Here is an 18,334-nt window from a genome sequence, read left to right as displayed (position 1 = left end):
CAGACCTGCTTATTTGGCTCAAGAGTCTGTGCTCTTAACCATACACTGTGCTGCATCCTAATTTATAGGAGTCTGAGGTCAGTGGACCCTGTTTGAAAAGGAAGGGAAGTTTGTACCATGACTTTGTTTAATTCACCCCACAGTGTCTTTTCCAATAAACGCTATTTTTTCTGAGATCTTTTACCTCTGTTTTTTTGTTAATCCAATCAAAAATATTCCCAGGAATGAACATCTAACTCATTGTGTATCATTTTTTATTCTTTTGTTTTCTTCATTTGTGTTACTCATTTGTTTTCTTCACAGAACAGGACATTTTTCTATCTGTGGACCTCAGCCCTTCTTCCATTCCCTTGACGGCTTTGGCCGTTACTCAAAAGCAGTTCAGGGTAATCTGTCTGTGTTTCCTTCCTAGTCTGGAATGTAGCCGTCTGGTATCTCTCCAGATTCAGAGCTCGTTGAAAGTAGCTAGATATTCTCTTACTGTCTCCTCATCTATCTTGAGCATCTGTTCCTTTCTGTTTGTTCCACGTTTCCCAGTTTCAAGATCACTCTTCTAGATAGAAAAGTTGGAAGAAAAATTAGCCGAATGGCTCTGCCTCCTCTTTGCCATTTTCAGTATTCCACTGCCTGCTCCGAACAGTAGACTCATTCCCTTCTTGATGATTTTCTTGCTGCAGACATCATCATCTTTCTGTTCTGTACAAATTTAAGCTAACTTGGGGAATCCCCGTCACTGGTGGCCTCACTGGCCTATTCTTTACATGCACATTCCGGGTTTACTTACTTGCATCTCCTCTGTCTTGTATACCTGGTGTTTGCTGTCCTCTTCCTCACAGCTCTCTCGTGTGCCTGTTGTCTTGATGGCATTGCTCCCTCCCCCTCTACCCCTGCTGTTTTCTACTTTCTGAGAATTATATGTGTGTTTAGTTTGAAACCTCTTGTACTATTTCTGGGTTCATTAGAGCATATAAAGGAGTAAAGTCTTACAGAGAATCCAAACAAGAATAGTTGCCCCAAAATGTATTGGGACTCAACCTTCCGGTTGAGTCTGGGGAGTGGTTGACCCAGCGGGTCATTACAGGCCAAATGCTTTCTAATCTGTACCAGCACACACCGTGGTGTAACAGTTCGTTACACAGATGTGAACTGCCTTCGCATAATTTAGCATGGCTGCCTTTATTTCTTTTGGAAAGCTTTAATTCCCATTTTGTTCCTACAGATAAGAAACAAGATGGAGCTATTGAGAATCGCAACAAAGGTGAGTTCACAAGGATTAAAAGTACAGTTAGCTTGTTTTCATTGTATCCAAAAATGTATCTACCGTGGACTGTATTTATCCAAAAGTAGGAGACGGGTAGCAAGGGCAATCAGTTTATGTTAACTTGGGTTATTAACGCCTCTTCCTGCCAGTGCCTTAGTCATGCTGCCTTTACAATGGTAATAAGATTTTAACTGTGAGTTGTGGTAGTAAACTTAGAAAAATCCAGATGTGAGGTAACTCTCAGCTTAAGCACGTCAAGTATTTTAGCATTGGTTACTATATTATTGCCAGGAAAACTGTAAGAAACAAAGTATACAACTTAAATGGTTTTTTGCATTTATTTAGATTCGTAAACACACGTACATTTCTCTATCTGTGTGGTTATACATAGCATTCTCCTTTATGGTCACACGTGGGCAGGTTTTATAGTGTTTGGGATAAGTCTTATCAAACACAACACAGGGGAAGAGAAACGATTTGGTGTTTAGTTCTCGGTTTAAGGACTGTGTTTCTTCTTATGCCTCATCCCTGTTACCGGCACAACATTCTCAAGTCTGGTATGAAGATTCGCAACCTAGTGTCACTATTGTCTTATTTTCTCTGGCGTACATTTGTCTGTATGCCAGAGAAAGTAAGACATACAACCCTGCATACACAAAGCTGAATGTTTAAATCTTTTCTAGCTCCTATATGAAACTGATTTGTTTCAAAATTGTTTCAAAATATTAGTAGTTATGGGTGCCTTTAAAATGTAGTGAGGTTATATTTGCTCTTAAATGTAGCAAAAGCCCAGGATGGTGCAGCCATGGAAATGCAGCCTTTGAAGAGTGAAGAAGGTGGAGATGGTGATGAAAAAGACAAAAAGAAAGCAAATTTACCAAAAAAGGAAAAATCTGTCTTACAAGGGAAGCTTACAAAGCTGGCTGTTCAGATTGGCAAAGCAGGTATGATAAACAAGAAAATATGGTGTTTTGCTTTTAAAATATACTGGCTTTATGCTTGAAAATCGTCTTTTGACCCACTTAAGGCTACAAATCATTGCTTTTGCGAGTAGAAGGGGAGCTAAAAAGTATTTTCACTTTTATCTGCAATATACCAGGTCTTTTGAGTTCTTGCAGATCCTCGCAATATCATGGCAGCTTGGGGGGCTCTTACCCCATCTCACGTGGAAGGAGGTGTCCTCTGTCAACCAGCTAATAAGTGGTCGGGTTAGGATTAGTACCCGAGTCTGCCCAGTTTATTCAGAAGCCCATGCTCTCATCTCTGAATTTCTCAGGATTTCTGGAAGCAATAGAGAGAGGGCTGTTAAGATACTCAGTACAGGTACCCAGCTACATTTTAATAAAAAGAAATTTCACCACCCATTTTCTCATCTTTTTACTGACTATGAAAAAAAATTAGGTATATATTTTTCTAAAACTTACAGCTTAGTTAAATTGAATGGATTAGTTGGAGCACCATCCTGCTGAAGCTGAAATTTAATAAATTACTATCTTCACTAGAAAACACCTGTTACGATTTTATTTTTTTAATTTTTTTAATGTTTATTTTTGAGAGGAAGAGAGAGACAGAGTGTGAGCGGTGGAAGGTACAGAGAGAGAGGGAGACACAGAATCCAAAGCAGGCTCCAGGCTGTGAGCTGTCAGCACAGAGCCCAACGCGGGGCTCGAACCCACAAGCTGTGAGATCATGACCTGAGCTGAAGTTGGATGTATAACTGACTGAGCCACCCAGGCACCCCTAGAAAACACCTGTTACACTCTTTAGAGGGAGAAAAAGCGGAAGCAGAGCTTTTAGCTAAAAACAGAGCATGCCCTCCAACAGTATCATCTGTATGAAAGATCACATGTGGATAAATCAGCATATATTAAAATCACTTAAATTCTATAATTCTGCTTCTTAGGAGTATGTCGGAAAAAGTGAGGTTTTTGCTTCTGTTCTCAATAAGTTTGTTTTCCAATAGCAAATATTTGCTTTCTGTAACATATAGCCGTATGGTAATACTGACTCCATGTTGGGGAAAAGGGTGGATTTTAGATGGTGGTGATATAGGTAGCAGACACTGGGTTGGATTATCAGATGCAGATATGTGGATTTGTCTTATCTTTTAATATTCATTTGTAAAAGGCTAAATAGTCCACAAAATAGGGAAATGGTTTGTAAAACATGATTAACTCTTGGTTTTTTAACTTAATGAAGCACTAAGGATAGATGAAAAAAATAATTCAGAGAATGTATTTTTTTAATAAAAAATAAGGTTGAATGTTTAATTCCAAGTCTCCCCATTGATCAGACTTTTACCAGCTTCTCTTTCAGCATTAAGCAGTTGGCAACATGTAAACTGCCCGCTTATTCTAAGCTTTTGGTGTTTCCTTGTCATTGCCTGTTATTTTGTCTTAGCTTTAGTAGAAGGCTGAAGATACAATTAAGTCTAGGAAAGAATCATAAATGCTTTTCTACCAGTTCTCCCGGGGACAGGGCTAGACTTGGAAGCAGAAATTAAATCTGACAATGCTGAATGATGAGTTAGGTATAAAAAAAAACAAAACAAAAAGGTAACAGTTTATCAAAGAACTTAAAGTAAGTATTATCTAACCCATGGTAATTCTTCCAGTGGCTAATATGTAATTGGCAATGGGTAGTGTCTGGACTACTGAAATAATCACAACTTTTCTTTTCTTTTTTCTTTTCTTTTCTTTTCTTCTCTTTTCTTTTCTTTTCTTTTCTTTCTTTTTTTTTTTTTTTTTTTATATTCTGAAAGGTTTGTTGATGTCTGCCATCACAGTTATCATTCTAGTGTTATATTTTGTAATTGATACGTTCTGGGTTCAGAAGAGACCATGGCTTGCCGAGTGCACGCCAATTTATATACAATATTTTGTGAAGTTCTTCATTATTGGAGTTACAGTTTTAGTGGTCGCCGTGCCGGAAGGCCTTCCACTTGCAGTCACCATCTCCCTGGCTTATTCTGTCAAGGTAAGCAGAAAAGAGCTAAGTACACTTACTAAGTTTAAAGCCTTAGTTGGTGGAGAAAATTCACATCTGGTTACTCTTTTTCCTGGTTCTGAAAGTAGGAGCTTTCCATAAATTTAGTTTCCTTTAGAAATGTTGTCACAGGTTTCCTCCTCCCCTCGCGCCCCTCCCCCACCCCCCTCTCCCTTTCCCACCCCCCACTCCCCAAGGTGAAGGTCTCTGTTCATCAAGACTTCTGTATTTCCTCCCAGGGCAGCCTGGACACGACACCCAGTGCAGCCCTGCTAGGCAAAGTTCTAGTTTAATTTTCACTGTATGATAGTTATGTTGCAAGTCACATTGCCTTCTTTTTCCCATCTGTAAAATTCAAGTGTTTGTCATTCACCTGTGGGACAAGAGCCAAGAGGCTTCTCTCCAAGTCCAAGCTTCTAAGGCCTCCTTGTTTCCACTCTTCTGCCCTCATCACAACACAGCCGAGCTTCCACACAGTAGGCAGACTCCTTTTAAAATATAATCCACCTGTGTTATTTCCTTGCGTAAAACTCCAGTGGCTTCTCGTCACACTTAGAAAAATCCAAGCTCACCGTGGCCTGCAGGCCCCAGGCAGTGTGGCCCTGCTGACCCCTCGGTGCTCATCTTGTACCTCTGTCCCTCTGGTCCAGCGTCACCAGCCCCCCTGTAGTTTGTCACATACTTCAGGGCCCAGTCGTTCTTCCCGTGGAGCATCTGCTCTTACTTTATTCAGGTGTCTCCTGGTGGCACCTCTGGAAGCTCGATTCTTGTTTTCCAGGTAGAATTCTAAACCTGAGCTTTGACACCTTTGCCAACTACTGTTTACTAAAGTCATCATCTGGTTGACAATTATTAATTTATTGTTATTAGTTTTATATCTTAAATGGAAATGGTGGATTGGATTTTTAGAAAGGTTTAGTTTGGATAATTTTGATCTTTCAAAATGACTTTGCAGGTAAAATTATACTTAATGGAAGAATGCTTCTGTTGTCAATTTTCTGATGTTAATTAGCTCTTCTCCTTAAGCAGTAGTGATGGTGATGAGCAACAGAAGAAACGGTTTCAGCTTTAGCGCTCTGATCTTCAGTATTCCAGCATGCTTTGCAATAAGCCTATTAGGATAAGAATATTTTGCTTACTGTTTGGGTTTATTTTCTTTTCAGCCATTTACCATCTTCCGTTTCAAAAATAAAATAGTAAACGTTTTCAGGGTGATGAAGTGTAATCATCTATTTGTCCTGTTTTTTGATATTTTGAAATAATTGGGGTAAATAAGTTTTAGATGATTTTATCAGTACTGTCAGCTCATTTTGATAGTCACCAATAACATTAATTTTTCAGTTGATCAAAAGATGTAGGCAGAATTTACATTTCTTTAATAGAAAATGAGTAAGAGCATTGTAACTACTGTTCTTTAGGCTTTTATTAACAGTTTAGCCCAAATGTTACCAATTACTGCTCTTTTTCACGGAGATGTGTCGTATTTATGGATGCTTTGTTAGTACTTTGCAAAGTGAAACAACTTTTTTTCACTGTAGAACTTAGTTTTTTTAGTATTAACATTTGCATCAATATTAATGCAAATCGTAATTTCAGAGGGTACACCTTTTGTCTTCCCCATTTTTATTTCTTCCAGGAAACAGTTCTTGCAGTATCTAGCATGTTAGCAGTCACAGGACATACTTGGTAAAACAGCTCTGTGTGGTTTTTAACCCATTCTTCATTTTTGAGAATGAAATATCAAGCATTTTAATTCGAATGCCTTTTGGGGCTACTGTGAAAACTCTTGGTTGTTTAGAAAGTGTGTGTTTTTGTTCGTGTAAATTAGAGGAGGAGATTATCCTAAGATGAGAATACCAGGTGTCTAGTATATGGAAAGGATAAAAAAGACCCACTCTGGTTTTGATCTGTTATGTCAATCTATCAGAGTCAAAAGAAGGGAAAAAAAAAAAAAATGAGACAACTGCGTGCCCACAGGCTCTGTATTTTAACTGATAAAGCTACTTTTTCCTTGGTGATTTGTTTTCCACTTTGTAAGGAGACTTAATCCTTAAATGTAATATACTTTTTACAAGGTTGTAAGTACCTTTGTACTTGGGAATACAAATTGTCAATGCTCTTATAATGTGAAGACACTTACAGAGGCTGTTGGGGGCATATAGTCAACATGATTTGCATATGAGTACAGGTATCTGTATTCATTTACCAGATTATGTTATATAGTGGTAAAAAAAAAAAAAAAAAGATTGAAACCACAGAAAACTGGTATGCTCTTTAACTTTATTTGAATAGGTCAAATATACTAAAATTCTTCCAGTTGGTGCTTTATACTGTGTATTTGTATGTAGCTGGGAGTTTTTGTTCTTATTTTAAAGCATTTTACAATTTTGTGTAATGAGGTGATTAGTTTTGTATGTAGCTTAACTAGGTTTTTGTTTTTGTTCTTTTTTGTCACCATAGAAAATGATGAAAGACAATAACTTAGTAAGGCATCTGGATGCTTGTGAAACCATGGGAAACGCTACAGCTATTTGTTCAGATAAAACAGGGACATTGACAATGAACAGGATGACAGTTGTTCAAGCTTACATAAATGAAAAACATTATAAAAAGATTCCTGAACCAGAAGCTATTCCACCAAATATTTTGTCCTATCTTGTAACAGGGATTTCTGTGAATTGTGCTTATACATCAAAAATATTGGTAAGGTTTCTTTAATAATTTATATATGAAAATTAATTTTTAAATGTGTAATGATTAGACTATATGTAGCTCTTCAGACCTACCCTTATTATATATAAGTTGAAGAACTGAATTATGTTATGTTTTTAAAAGTCATGTGTTCAGTTAATATAAGTTTCTTTGATACAATTTGTATTATGAGTAAGATCTGTTGATGGACTTATATCTTCTATTTACTTGTATTTTCCTCCTATGTTTTGAATGTCCTATGTTTAGAAACTGTCAAGACTTATAACCAGAGCAAGTTATTAATTTTAAATTCTTACTAAGCCTATTTTGTGAAAGTCCAGATTATCTTACTGTAGAATTTTCTAGAGAAAATTTTGAAGCCAGATTTCAACTGAGTATGTTTTTATATATGCTTGCCATATGCTCTCTTTGCTTTCTCAGTAGATCCTACCCCTGAGGTCATCCTTAGACCTTTTGAAACTAACTCAGTAAAGTAATTCTAGACTTTGTGCTGCCTTAAAATAAAATATTTTTAACTTTGCAAGTTAAAAGTCTTATTTACAACATGAAGTATGAAATTGCTTGAGTTGGTATGTGTTCTATTGATTTATGGAGGAAGACCATGAACAAAATTGATATTGCAAGTTGTCTAGTGAAGATATGCATGAATTAGATTATTGGACTGAAAAGTTATGGGATCTTGGTTCTGGATCTAGCTTTGCCTTTTACTAGCTAAAAGTCCGAGCTTCACTTTCTTCAATTGTTAAGTAAAGACTATCACATCTGCCCTTATTAGTGCAGTGACAATTATATAAGGTGGTATTTGGGAAGATACTATGAAGAAGTAAAGCTTTTATGTATGTTTAAGGCAACAGTGCTCTATTTTAATGCATTACTTTTATTTTAAGTTAAAAGACTTGTAAAGTAGACCGAATTTTGAGTTAATGTAAATGTTCCATGAAAACAGGAAGAGAAAAGGAAAGGAATTAAAATTTATGAAATCCCACTATGTGTCAAGAACCAACTGTAAGCTTTACATGCCTTATCTCACTTAATTCTTGGGTCATAAGTGCACCTGTTTTCCAGATGCTGAAGCCAAGGACCACAGCAGTGGGGTAACTTGCCAAAAATTCACATAGCTAGTAACTGGCAGGGCTGAGATTGGAATTCATGTCATTCTTGCCCCAGAGATCCTTTCTACTGTACCTTTTTGTGTCCCTCTTTGAAATGCTGCTATTAGAAGTTTCCTATATAATTTTGTTTTAGAATGTCGCATTCTATTTTACATTATAAATTAAACTGTCATAGAGAAACAAGATGATACTAGCTTCTAAACCTTTTTCTCTTATAGCCACCAGAGAAAGAGGGTGGATTACCTCGTCATGTTGGTAATAAAACTGAATGTGCCTTGTTGGGACTTCTTTTGGATTTAAAACGAGATTATCAGGATGTTAGAAATGAAATCCCAGAAGAAGCACTGTACAAAGTCTACACCTTCAATTCTGTTAGGAAGTCCATGAGTACTGTCCTGAAAAATTCAGATGGAAGTTATCGAATATTCAGCAAGGGTGCATCTGAGATAATTCTGAAAAAGTAAGAGTAAAATGCTTAGATGAATAAATTGCTCACTATAGTTGCTTTATGGAATACCTACTATGTTGCTATTGTTGCTGTTTCATTTTTTTGTGAACATCAGGCATTTGATAGGACCTCAGAGCTTTCCAGTATATTTTAACGGTATCTAGATACTTGCCCATGGTGTTCTGCCATTTTCATACTTCAGCTTCTTTTATTTCATAGTATTTTTCTATAGGGAAACTCTGCCCATTACTTTCAATCTGGTGGACTTTATAAAGTAAACCTTGCTCTTTGTTTTTAGACATGTTGATTCCGTGGTTATAGAGGATCATGAAAAATAAAAGCCTCCTGGGAAGAAAAACTCAAGTTTACATCTTCAACGCAGCATTGTAGATAGTGAACTCGAAAAATGTGATGGATGAATTATAGATTAGTTTTTAGAACAGCAAAGTATTAAAACTAGTAGATCTTGAGAATTCTCCAATCAGGTTTCGTATTTATGCTGCTGCATTGTCATATTTAAATATCTCCTGTCATTTTGAATCATTATCTTTCTTTTTTATTGTCCTTTTACAGAGCAGTAGTTTTAGTTTTGACATTACACATTTATGTATAATTTCTCTGGCGTTTATATGTTATTACAGGTGTTGAAATTATTTTGGTTTCCTTTATTCCAGAGAGAAGTAGAGAATTTAAAACCAATTTAAAAGCAGCTTTGGAAAATTAAAGCTCATTTGAAATTATAACATTTAAAAAATTTTTACTTTTAATTTGCTTATGTGTAGATTATAATCTAGCATTAACCTTAATGAATACTTGACAGATTGTACTCTAACAAGTTTAAGAGACAGATCTGTAAATAAATCACTGAAAAGGCAGCATATGACAGATAGGTACAGTTTTAGGATGAGTTCATACTCTTAAGAAGGATGTGACACTTTGTTATTTTTTTAAGAAATCTCAGAAGTAGGATTAACTTTAAGAGTCTTTTATTCCAAACATGTGGCACTTTAGAAAGGTTTTGGCATAAAGTAAGAGCACGAAGGGAAAGGAAGCCGCATCAAAGGGAAGGAGGTGGGAATATGCTGGCCGTATTGGGGAGGTATCTAGGTGCACAGTTCAGCTGGGTAATAATGGGTTTTGTGACACACACGCCACGTAGAGCTTTCTTCCCTTAACTGTACGCTTGGTTATCTGATTTCAGTATGAAAGTTTAGAAATCTGTCTCATCCATGGCTTGCTGAATACCAGACAGGTGGTACAGGGAGGTTTTTGAATCAAAACCGGTCAGGCTTTTTGACCACCAACTCTGCAACGGTGACATAAAATGATGCATGTAAACCATCTAGCTAGGAGTCTGATAGATAATAAGTATACAGTAACTAGTCCTACAGTGATATTTACATTTTGTCATGGGACTCTTACACCTTAGGCTGAGCAGTAAAAAGGAAGTGGGCCAGATGATGTAACTGGAGTATGTTTTCCATCATCAGGGAGTAAGGTGGGTTGGGGGGGAAAGAAAGGATGGACTGGAGACATATTAATTAAAAAGCTATTACAGTAGCTGTAGCTCAAAGTAAGAGCCTGAAGAAGGCAGTAACAGGGGGAACAGAAAGAAGAGGCACCATTTAGGAGGTACCATTCAGGAGACTGTTACAAGGACAAACAGAGGAGACTCAGGAGCTGATCATATATAAGTGGCGAGGAAAAAGGAAGTGTTCAGGTGAGATTTAAGATTTACATTGAAATTACTGGGCTGACGTTGATGTTAATATTGAAAAGGCAGCGTTTAGACTTGCATGCAGTAGATTTAGGTGTTGGTACAGCATCTGAATGGAGTTCCCGAGCAGTGATGGAGAGCTTTGGAAAACCATCAAAACAGAAGATGTGGATTTGACAGTCACCTGCCTAGAACAGGAGGAGGTCGCATTACCAAGGGAGAGGAGCAGAGAAAGGAGTCATGAAAAATAAACTTTAAATAGGGAAGTACATAGTGTGACCTTTATTTACTACATAATTAAAAGTTTGTAGTTAGTGTCACTGAAATTGAAACTATTTTGGCATTATCTCTCTCCTTCCAATAGAATGCTTATTTTAACAACAAGTTATTTTTTTTCTTTCATGGTTAAAACAATATAGGTGATGAAACAACATCTCAGGTAAGGGGTTGATTGAACTTGGCTTTTTACTTTAAAAGAAGAATATTTGTGAATTTTTTTGTTAAAGTTAATGCCTCATTCTGTACCAGAATGGACAGGTGTATCGTGTATTCTCTTCTGCCACTAGGGGTTCTTTGCAAAAATGTAAAAGCCTTGCATTTCCAAAAGAGAAGGTTTAGAGAATATCTAGAGTAACTGATAAAGTGGAGAACTATCAAATGAGAACCATAAAAATTTAGAACTGTTTTTGTAAAGGGGAGGGTGAAAAGTGAATGTAATTTAAGTCTGTAGAAATGCAGCATACATAATTTCTCTAAATTCCAGTTGTCAGATCCCATGATTTCTAGCCCTTCCCATTCACTTAAGTGGCATTAACCATTATTTTTGTTAATTATTGATGTTTGGATTCAACATTTCCTTTTAGGTGTTTCAAAATCTTGAGTGCTAATGGTGAGGCAAAAGTGTTCAGACCAAGGGACCGTGATGATATTGTAAAAACAGTGATTGAACCGATGGCTTCAGAAGGCTTGAGAACCATATGTCTTGCGTTCAGAGATTTCCCAGCAGGAGAACCAGAACCCGAGTGGGATAATGAAAATGATATTGTCACCGGCCTTACGTGCATTGCTGTTGTGGGGATTGAAGACCCTGTGAGACCCGAGGTGGTGAACCGTTCCGTGCTCTGCATGTGCAGAATCTCTCAACCCCAGGGCATCTAGGCACTGACTACAGCCACTTTTCTAGTAACCTTCTTGGTGTTTGTGATTTAATTTTTTTTTCTGTGTCAGTCCAAAAGGTGAAGAAAATATAGTGCTTGTGATGCATATGCTACCTATGTATAGTTTTTTTCTTTTTAAGTTTATTTATTTTGAGTGAGAGAGAGAGAGAGAGAGATGGCAGGGATGGGCAGAGAGAGAAAGGGAGAGAGAGGGTCCCAAGCAGATGATCCCTCTGCTGACAGCACAGTGCCCGATGCGGGGCTTGACCTTACACACCACAAGATCATGACCTGAGCTGAAATCAAGAGTCAGATGCTTAACCGACTGAGCCACCCAGGCGCCGCCCCCCACCCCCATGTACAGTTTTTAATTAGACCGCTTCCCTTGAGGATCTTATGTACTGAAAGCACCATAACCTAACACAGTACCTTGAACTCAGTAGGTTTTTCCAATCATATTTATGTTGAATAATAGATGCATTAAATTATGTGCTTTCATAGTTTGTAGACCACCACTGCTCAATAGAACTTTCTTGTGATGATAGAAGTTTTCTAGATGTTGTTCAACACAGTAGCCACTCACCACATGGGACTTACGAGTTTTTGAAGTATGGCTAGTACAACTGAAAAACAGAATTTTTAAGCTTTATTTAATTTGAATGGAAACATCTTGTTACCATACTGGACAGCATGCATCTCTAGACTTTGTTTCTCTTCTTTTTATTTTAAAGTTTATTGAGCAACTGCTGTGTGCCAGTCATTATGCTAGGGTACTATAGACATAAAGATTTTTGAGATTTGTTCTGTGGCCTCAAAGAAGTCACTCTTGGGTGGGAATGAGCAAACACGTAAACAACATGAGCCCCAACTTTGTCTAAAGCAATAGCATCTTTTTATTGAATTCTTACTGTGTGCCAGATACTATGCCACCTGCTTTACATGTATTATTTCATGTTCACCTCTATTAATTATTACTCTAATTTGACAGATGAAAAAAAGTCAAGGTGTGTAGAGGTTAGCTCTAGACCATAGAACTAATATGTTCAAATTTTGGCTTTGTCTAAAACACATGTTCTTAAAAAGACCACTATGCCATATATATATATTCTTTAATATTGAAAATGTTGCTTTTTTTAAAGTTTATTTATTTTGAGAAGGGTGGGGCGGGGGGGGAGAGAGAGAGAGAGAAAACATGAGCAGGGGAAGGGCAGAGAACGAGGGGGAGAGAGAGAATCCCAAGCAGGCTCCTCACTGTCAGCAGCACCCAATGTGTAGAACCAAGTACTTCTTTAGGAACTAGAAATACTGCAGTAAACAAAATTGTCATGAAGTTTATATTCTAGAGAAGTAAGGAGGCCAAATAGACAAAATAATAGGTACTTAGTATGCCAAGAGAAAATACATACTGTGAGGAATAAGGCTTGGTCCCCACCCTCAAAGGCTTTATATTCTGACTGGCATGTGGGGGTAGTTGGGAGGGTGATATCAGATAAGACAATTACAAGTGTGAAAAGAGCTACAAGGGATAGGCACAGGGTGATGAAATAGGTAACTGAGAGAGACCACGTTAAGAATGTCTGAAGATAAGACATTTGTATTGAGATCTGATGGCTGAAAGTGAGCCCGCCATTTTAATAGTTGTGAGAAGAATATTCCAGGCAAATGGAACCAAAAATACAGAGAGGCCTGATGGTGAGAAAGTCTTAGCCATTTCAAAGATAGAAAGGAGGCCAGTATGGCCAGAAGTATGAACAAGAAGGGGCAGGTAGGATTATCTTTGGTCTTATAAAGACAATAAGGGTTCTGAATTGTATTCTGAAACTCAGTGGGAAGTAATTCAGGCTGGGAAGTGACATGATTTGTGTTGTTAAGAGACTATCTTGGGTACTGTGTAAGAAAAAGAGGAGGTGAAGCAGGGAAGCCGGAAGATTATTGCAGTGATCGCAGGCAAGAGATGGTCATGCTTAGCACTTCATATAGTGTGGCAGGGCAGATGAAAAGAAAAGGATGATTTCAAAGTAAATGGAGGTAGAACCAATAGGAATGAATCTGTTGGGTTGGGATATACTGTTTTTGACATTGTTGAGGTGTCTGAAACATCCAAATGTATGTCATGTGGGCATTTGGACCTAGTAGCCTGAAAGTGGCCTAGGCTGGGATATCCACATGAGGGGTTCCCAGAGATCTCCTGGGGAAAGTATAGCTCTACAATTAGATGCCCTATAGAGGACAGTCTGCTTGCATAACTGGGTGATGGTACTACCGGTGGAATAAGAGAATCAGAAACAGCCTATATAGAGATCAAGGTAAATTCCATTTGGGGTTTTAGAGTTTCAAATGCTTATGAAATATACAGGTGGGTAATGTTTCCCAACCTTTGGTCAAAGGGAAACCAAAGTTTTATACATGGATTTACGCCTTAAATCTTACCTAAATGTAGTATTAAATCAGGTGTCTACAACTTTTGTCCTTTGGAAAATATATGGCTTTTATCATGCTCCTGGCATTGAGGTTGATGGGAGAGTTTCATCTTTTTTTAAACATGTAAGTGGCACTTAATTTTTTTAGTATCACCAAATGAGATGGGTACTTTCAGACTAAAGTGAGACAACGTGATATACAACAGCTTTCTCTTGGTGGGTATTCTGGACTGTGCATTTCTGATATAGAGAATTTTGATAAATTAGGTATCTAGAATAAATCCAGCTTTATTGCATTTGCATAGGTTCTTGAACGTGGTAATTGGCTTCTCTTCAGTTTCCTATCTCTAAAAGTGGAGGTAGTTTGTCAGCTTTGAGTGGAAGTATTTGGTGTGGTTAGTGGGCCATCAATAAATGTTAGTTTGTCCTTGTTAAATATTATTTGCCACATCTTTTTAACCTGAGAGCAGCTTCTTCCTCTTATTCATTGTCTCCCTATTTCAAATGATCTTGGGATAGCACCCAATCAGTGAGTTCTTGGGTAGACAATCTTGAGTTATTTTTTTTATCTCCAATAAGATATCCAAATATATATTACATTTATACAGCAAACCAATGTTTTCGAAATCAAATTTTGATTTCTTTTTTAAATAGAGGTATGCACTATACAAAGACACAATTTTGTGTAGATAGAGGTATGCACTATACAAAGACACAATTTTGTGTAGATAGGCCATGAAAGCTGCTTCCAGAGACATTACGTTTAAACTGTATTTATAAAAGAAATCATAAACTGTCAGCCTGCAGACCAAATTTAGCCTTCAGTCAAATTTTCCTTGGACCGTGTGTGTGTGTGTGTGTGTGTGTGTGTGTGTGTGTGTGTGTGTGTGTTTAAAGAGTTATGTATTGAGAGAGCATACACAAATCTAGGTTTCTGTTTTCTCTTGAGGTTGTAGGTTCTATCAATATTAGATGCTTACTCCACCACAGTGAAAACAGGCTGGAGCGGAATCTCTCTCTCATGAGGCATTAGTTTGGGGTTTGTAACTGTCAGAGTGTTTTCCTCATTTATGTTACCCACATGGCTCTGTAGGCATTTGCATTTGCATCTGCATCCTCTGCTCTAGAGGGATCAGTATGGATTTCCTGTTAGAGAAGAGTAGGGAAGGATTTTGTAGGCAAAAGGAATTGCTAGAAGCAGAGACACAGAAACAACATATAGATTATTTATCCATCAAGTTGTGTAGTAGAGGAGAATTGTAGATAAACTAGAAAACTATTCTGAGGCTCAAGTGTGATACTTTATTATACTAAGAACTTTGTGGTTTGTAGTATAATAGTAGAGGAATCGTCACATAATTTTAAGAAAATCTATTAGAAGAATAATTCTGTCAAGTCTATCAGATGTTTTACAGGAGGAACAAATGTAGACAAGGATACCGGGTAGAGGGAACAAGGTGCAGGGAAGGTTTGAGGTAGAATCCACAAGATTCCCTGTCCTTTAAAGATGGATAGGATAAAGGAGATGGAAGACGTCATGATGATGGCCCTTAGATTTCTGTTAGATACATAGGTTTAAGAAACATCGTCCCCTTTTTGGACACCCAATTCCAATGTCCACTTCTGTGATGGAATTATGAACCCAGCACTCACAATGAGGTGGGAGAAAAATGTAAATTTGAAAGTTATTAGCACATACATGACAGTTGAAGTTACAAGAGTAGGTAAAGTCATCCTTAGAAGATAAGGAGTGGGGGGAGCAGGGGGCGGGAAGTGAGCCACCCATACTATACTCTCAAGAATACATCAGCATTTTACTGTGGTGTGGTCTGGGCAGTAAACCCAGAAAGGTAGAAAGCCAACCAGAAAAGAACTGCATAATGGTTGGGGAGGGGGAGCATTTTAAGAAGGCTTTGGTAGATAAATAATGCAAACATAAAATAGAATCACAACTGAAAATGAAGCCTGAACTAGGACTGTGGCAGTAGAAGAGGAAAGAAGAGATTATTGGGAACAATTGAAGAAATACTGAATATATTGAGATGAAATTTAAATTTTCATTATCTGTGGGATGATGCAGTAATGCATTATGCAGTGGGTTCCCCCCCCCCCGGAAATATTAATTTTCTTTCATAATATGATTTTTTTTCTGTGTAAACCAGGTACCAGAAGCAATAAGGAAGTGTCAGAGGGCTGGAATTACTGTGCGGATGGTCACTGGTGATAATATTAATACCGCTCGGGCTATTGCTACCAAATGTGGTATTTTACATCCTGGGGAAGATTTTCTATGCTTAGAAGGTAAAGATTTCAACAGAAGAATACGAAATGAAAAAGGAGAGGTAAGGATTGTTTTTTGTTTTTTGGTTTTTTTTATGTTGATAAATTTTTCATACATTAGGAATTTCATTCAACAAATAACATACTGAACATGCACCATGTGTTAGGTATCACCATGAATAAATGCAGCCTGCACCTGAAGCACAAAAACACTAAAATTTTAGGATTTCATGATCTGGAGATTTGTCCTAAAGGGACAAAAAAGAGCACTTCTTTTTTTCAGTCTAGGACAATTTCAGAAGTGTATGTGTAAGTGAATGTGGGAGGAGGAATTTGAAAAGGTTGATAACGGAGCATATTTTAGGGCACCTCAAACTCTTCTGAGCTTTTTATACTGTGCTAAGGAGTTTTCATTTTCATAGACAGTAGGAAGATTTTCTAATTTTGATCATATACAGTAGTGGTTCTCAACCTTGAGTATGCATCGCAGTGACCTGGAGAGTTTTTTAAAAACCTTGACTGCTAGGCCCCAACCCAGAGTTGTTATTTGATAAGATGATAGGCTTGGTGCCTTGTTCAAAAATTTGCATTTCTGACAAGTTCCCCGGAGTTGCTGATGGTTCTGGTCTGTTAACCATACTTTTGAGAACTGCTGATACATATGCCAGGTTGCTAATTGGGGAATTATAAAACTAGGTTTGGGTGCATTTTAACTGTCATAAACATTTATAGATTGAGCAAGAGAGGATAGACAAGATTTGGCCAAAGCTTCGAGTACTTGCAAGATCATCTCCTACTGACAAACATACACTGGTTAAAGGTGAGTAGGTTTTACAGTTATTTCACAATTTCTTAATAACAGAAATGTGTTCTCCTTCTGAAAATAGTAATAGATACTGAATAATAGATTTATTGACTCTAGGATGTTGTCTTTTCCAATAAAGTCTAAATACATTTCCTTTTTATTTTTTTATTTCTTTTAATGTTTGTTTATTTTTGAGAGAGAGAAATAGAGCATGATTGAGGGAGGAACAGAGAGAGAGGGAGACACAATCCAAAGCAGACTCCAGGCTCTGAACTGTCAGCACATAGCCTGATGTGAGGCTTGAACTCACGAACCAGGAGATCATGACCTGAGCCGAAGTTAGACACTTAACCCACTGAGCCACCAGGCACCCTATGAATATATTTCCTATTCACACCTTTGGTTAATTGTGTTTATCTTCAGTAAAACAGGATATTGCTCCTAATGTAACCTTAGTTTCTGGACTTGGTCCTTGCCCAGCGTCTCAGCAGTTTTCATTTCTCTATGTGTGTTTGTTTCTTTTTAACTTCAGGTCTGTAAAACTGGCTGGTCAGGGTACTCTGCAGAATCATCTTATTAATTAAAGGGGATGTTTTTACAGCAAAAATACTACTTTTGTTTCAGGTATAATTGACAGCACTGTCTCAGAACAACGCCAGGTTGTAGCTGTAACTGGTGATGGTACAAATGATGGCCCAGCACTAAAGAAAGCCGATGTTGGATTTGCAATGGTAGGAACTTACCTGTTTAAGATTCAGATATAATTTACTGGCTGAGTTGTTTCTTACTAAATTGCTATTGATACTAAACTCTGTACCTCAAGATTTGAGTCAAAGTATGTCTCTAAATTGATATATAAGTCTGAGTAGTTTGTAACTACATTTATTTGATTCAGTGAAATCTGGCTAGAAGGTGACTCTTGAACACTTATAACATCATGCATTTACCTTATACTCTGCAAAATGTATATATGTATCTGTCATCTGATCTGAACCTTTCAGCAATCCTCTTGAGAGACAGGCTTTGAACAGATGAGAGAGGGAGTGTGCGTGTGTGTGTGTATGTGTGTGTGTGTGTCTAAGTTAAAAATATGATTTGAGAATCTTCCACTCAACTGAAAATGTCTGTTAAAGAGTCACTGAATCATCATTTCATATATAATAGCTATAATCCTCTTTCAATTGGAAAAAATGTACTTCCCTCCCCCACAAGTCTTGGATTTAGATTTGATTATTTAAAGTGCTAGAAAATCTCAGCATTTCATTATTATTTTCTTTTACTCTAGCCATAATACTGATAGTGTACTGATTAAGTATTTACTATAAAATTGCTATCATGAAATATATGTACTACATAAATGTTTAATGATTGATAGTAGGTTTTTCATATCTTTGAATCAATTTCTTCCTATGAACCTTCATAGCCATTGTATAGGTA

General features: G+C 37.3%; 1 protein-coding gene across 4 annotated transcripts in view; it reads left to right on the top strand.

The window, feature by feature from the left end:
- ATP2B1 (ATPase plasma membrane Ca2+ transporting 1) overlaps nt 1-18,334 on the top strand; it is a 132,098-nt gene that overhangs the window by 90,854 nt on the left and 22,910 nt on the right. For all 4 annotated transcript variants that reach the window (XM_045465178.1, XM_045465175.1, XM_045465176.1 and 1 more), the window contains exons 7-15: nt 1,220-1,258; nt 2,044-2,205; nt 4,023-4,237; nt 6,707-6,949; nt 8,289-8,530; nt 11,099-11,336; nt 15,975-16,154; nt 16,825-16,912; nt 17,522-17,628. In XM_045465178.1, the coding sequence (XP_045321134.1) occupies nt 1,220-1,258; nt 2,044-2,205; nt 4,023-4,237; nt 6,707-6,949; nt 8,289-8,530; nt 11,099-11,336; nt 15,975-16,154; nt 16,825-16,912; nt 17,522-17,628 (1,514 nt within the window). The remainder of the gene's footprint in view (nt 1-1,219; nt 1,259-2,043; nt 2,206-4,022; nt 4,238-6,706; nt 6,950-8,288; nt 8,531-11,098; nt 11,337-15,974; nt 16,155-16,824; nt 16,913-17,521; nt 17,629-18,334) is intronic.

Source organism: Leopardus geoffroyi, chromosome B4, assembly GCF_018350155.1.
Source record: "Leopardus geoffroyi isolate Oge1 chromosome B4, O.geoffroyi_Oge1_pat1.0, whole genome shotgun sequence".
Taxonomy (NCBI): Eukaryota; Metazoa; Chordata; class Mammalia; order Carnivora; family Felidae; genus Leopardus; species Leopardus geoffroyi.
This window is presented reverse-complemented; position numbering and strand designations above follow the sequence as displayed.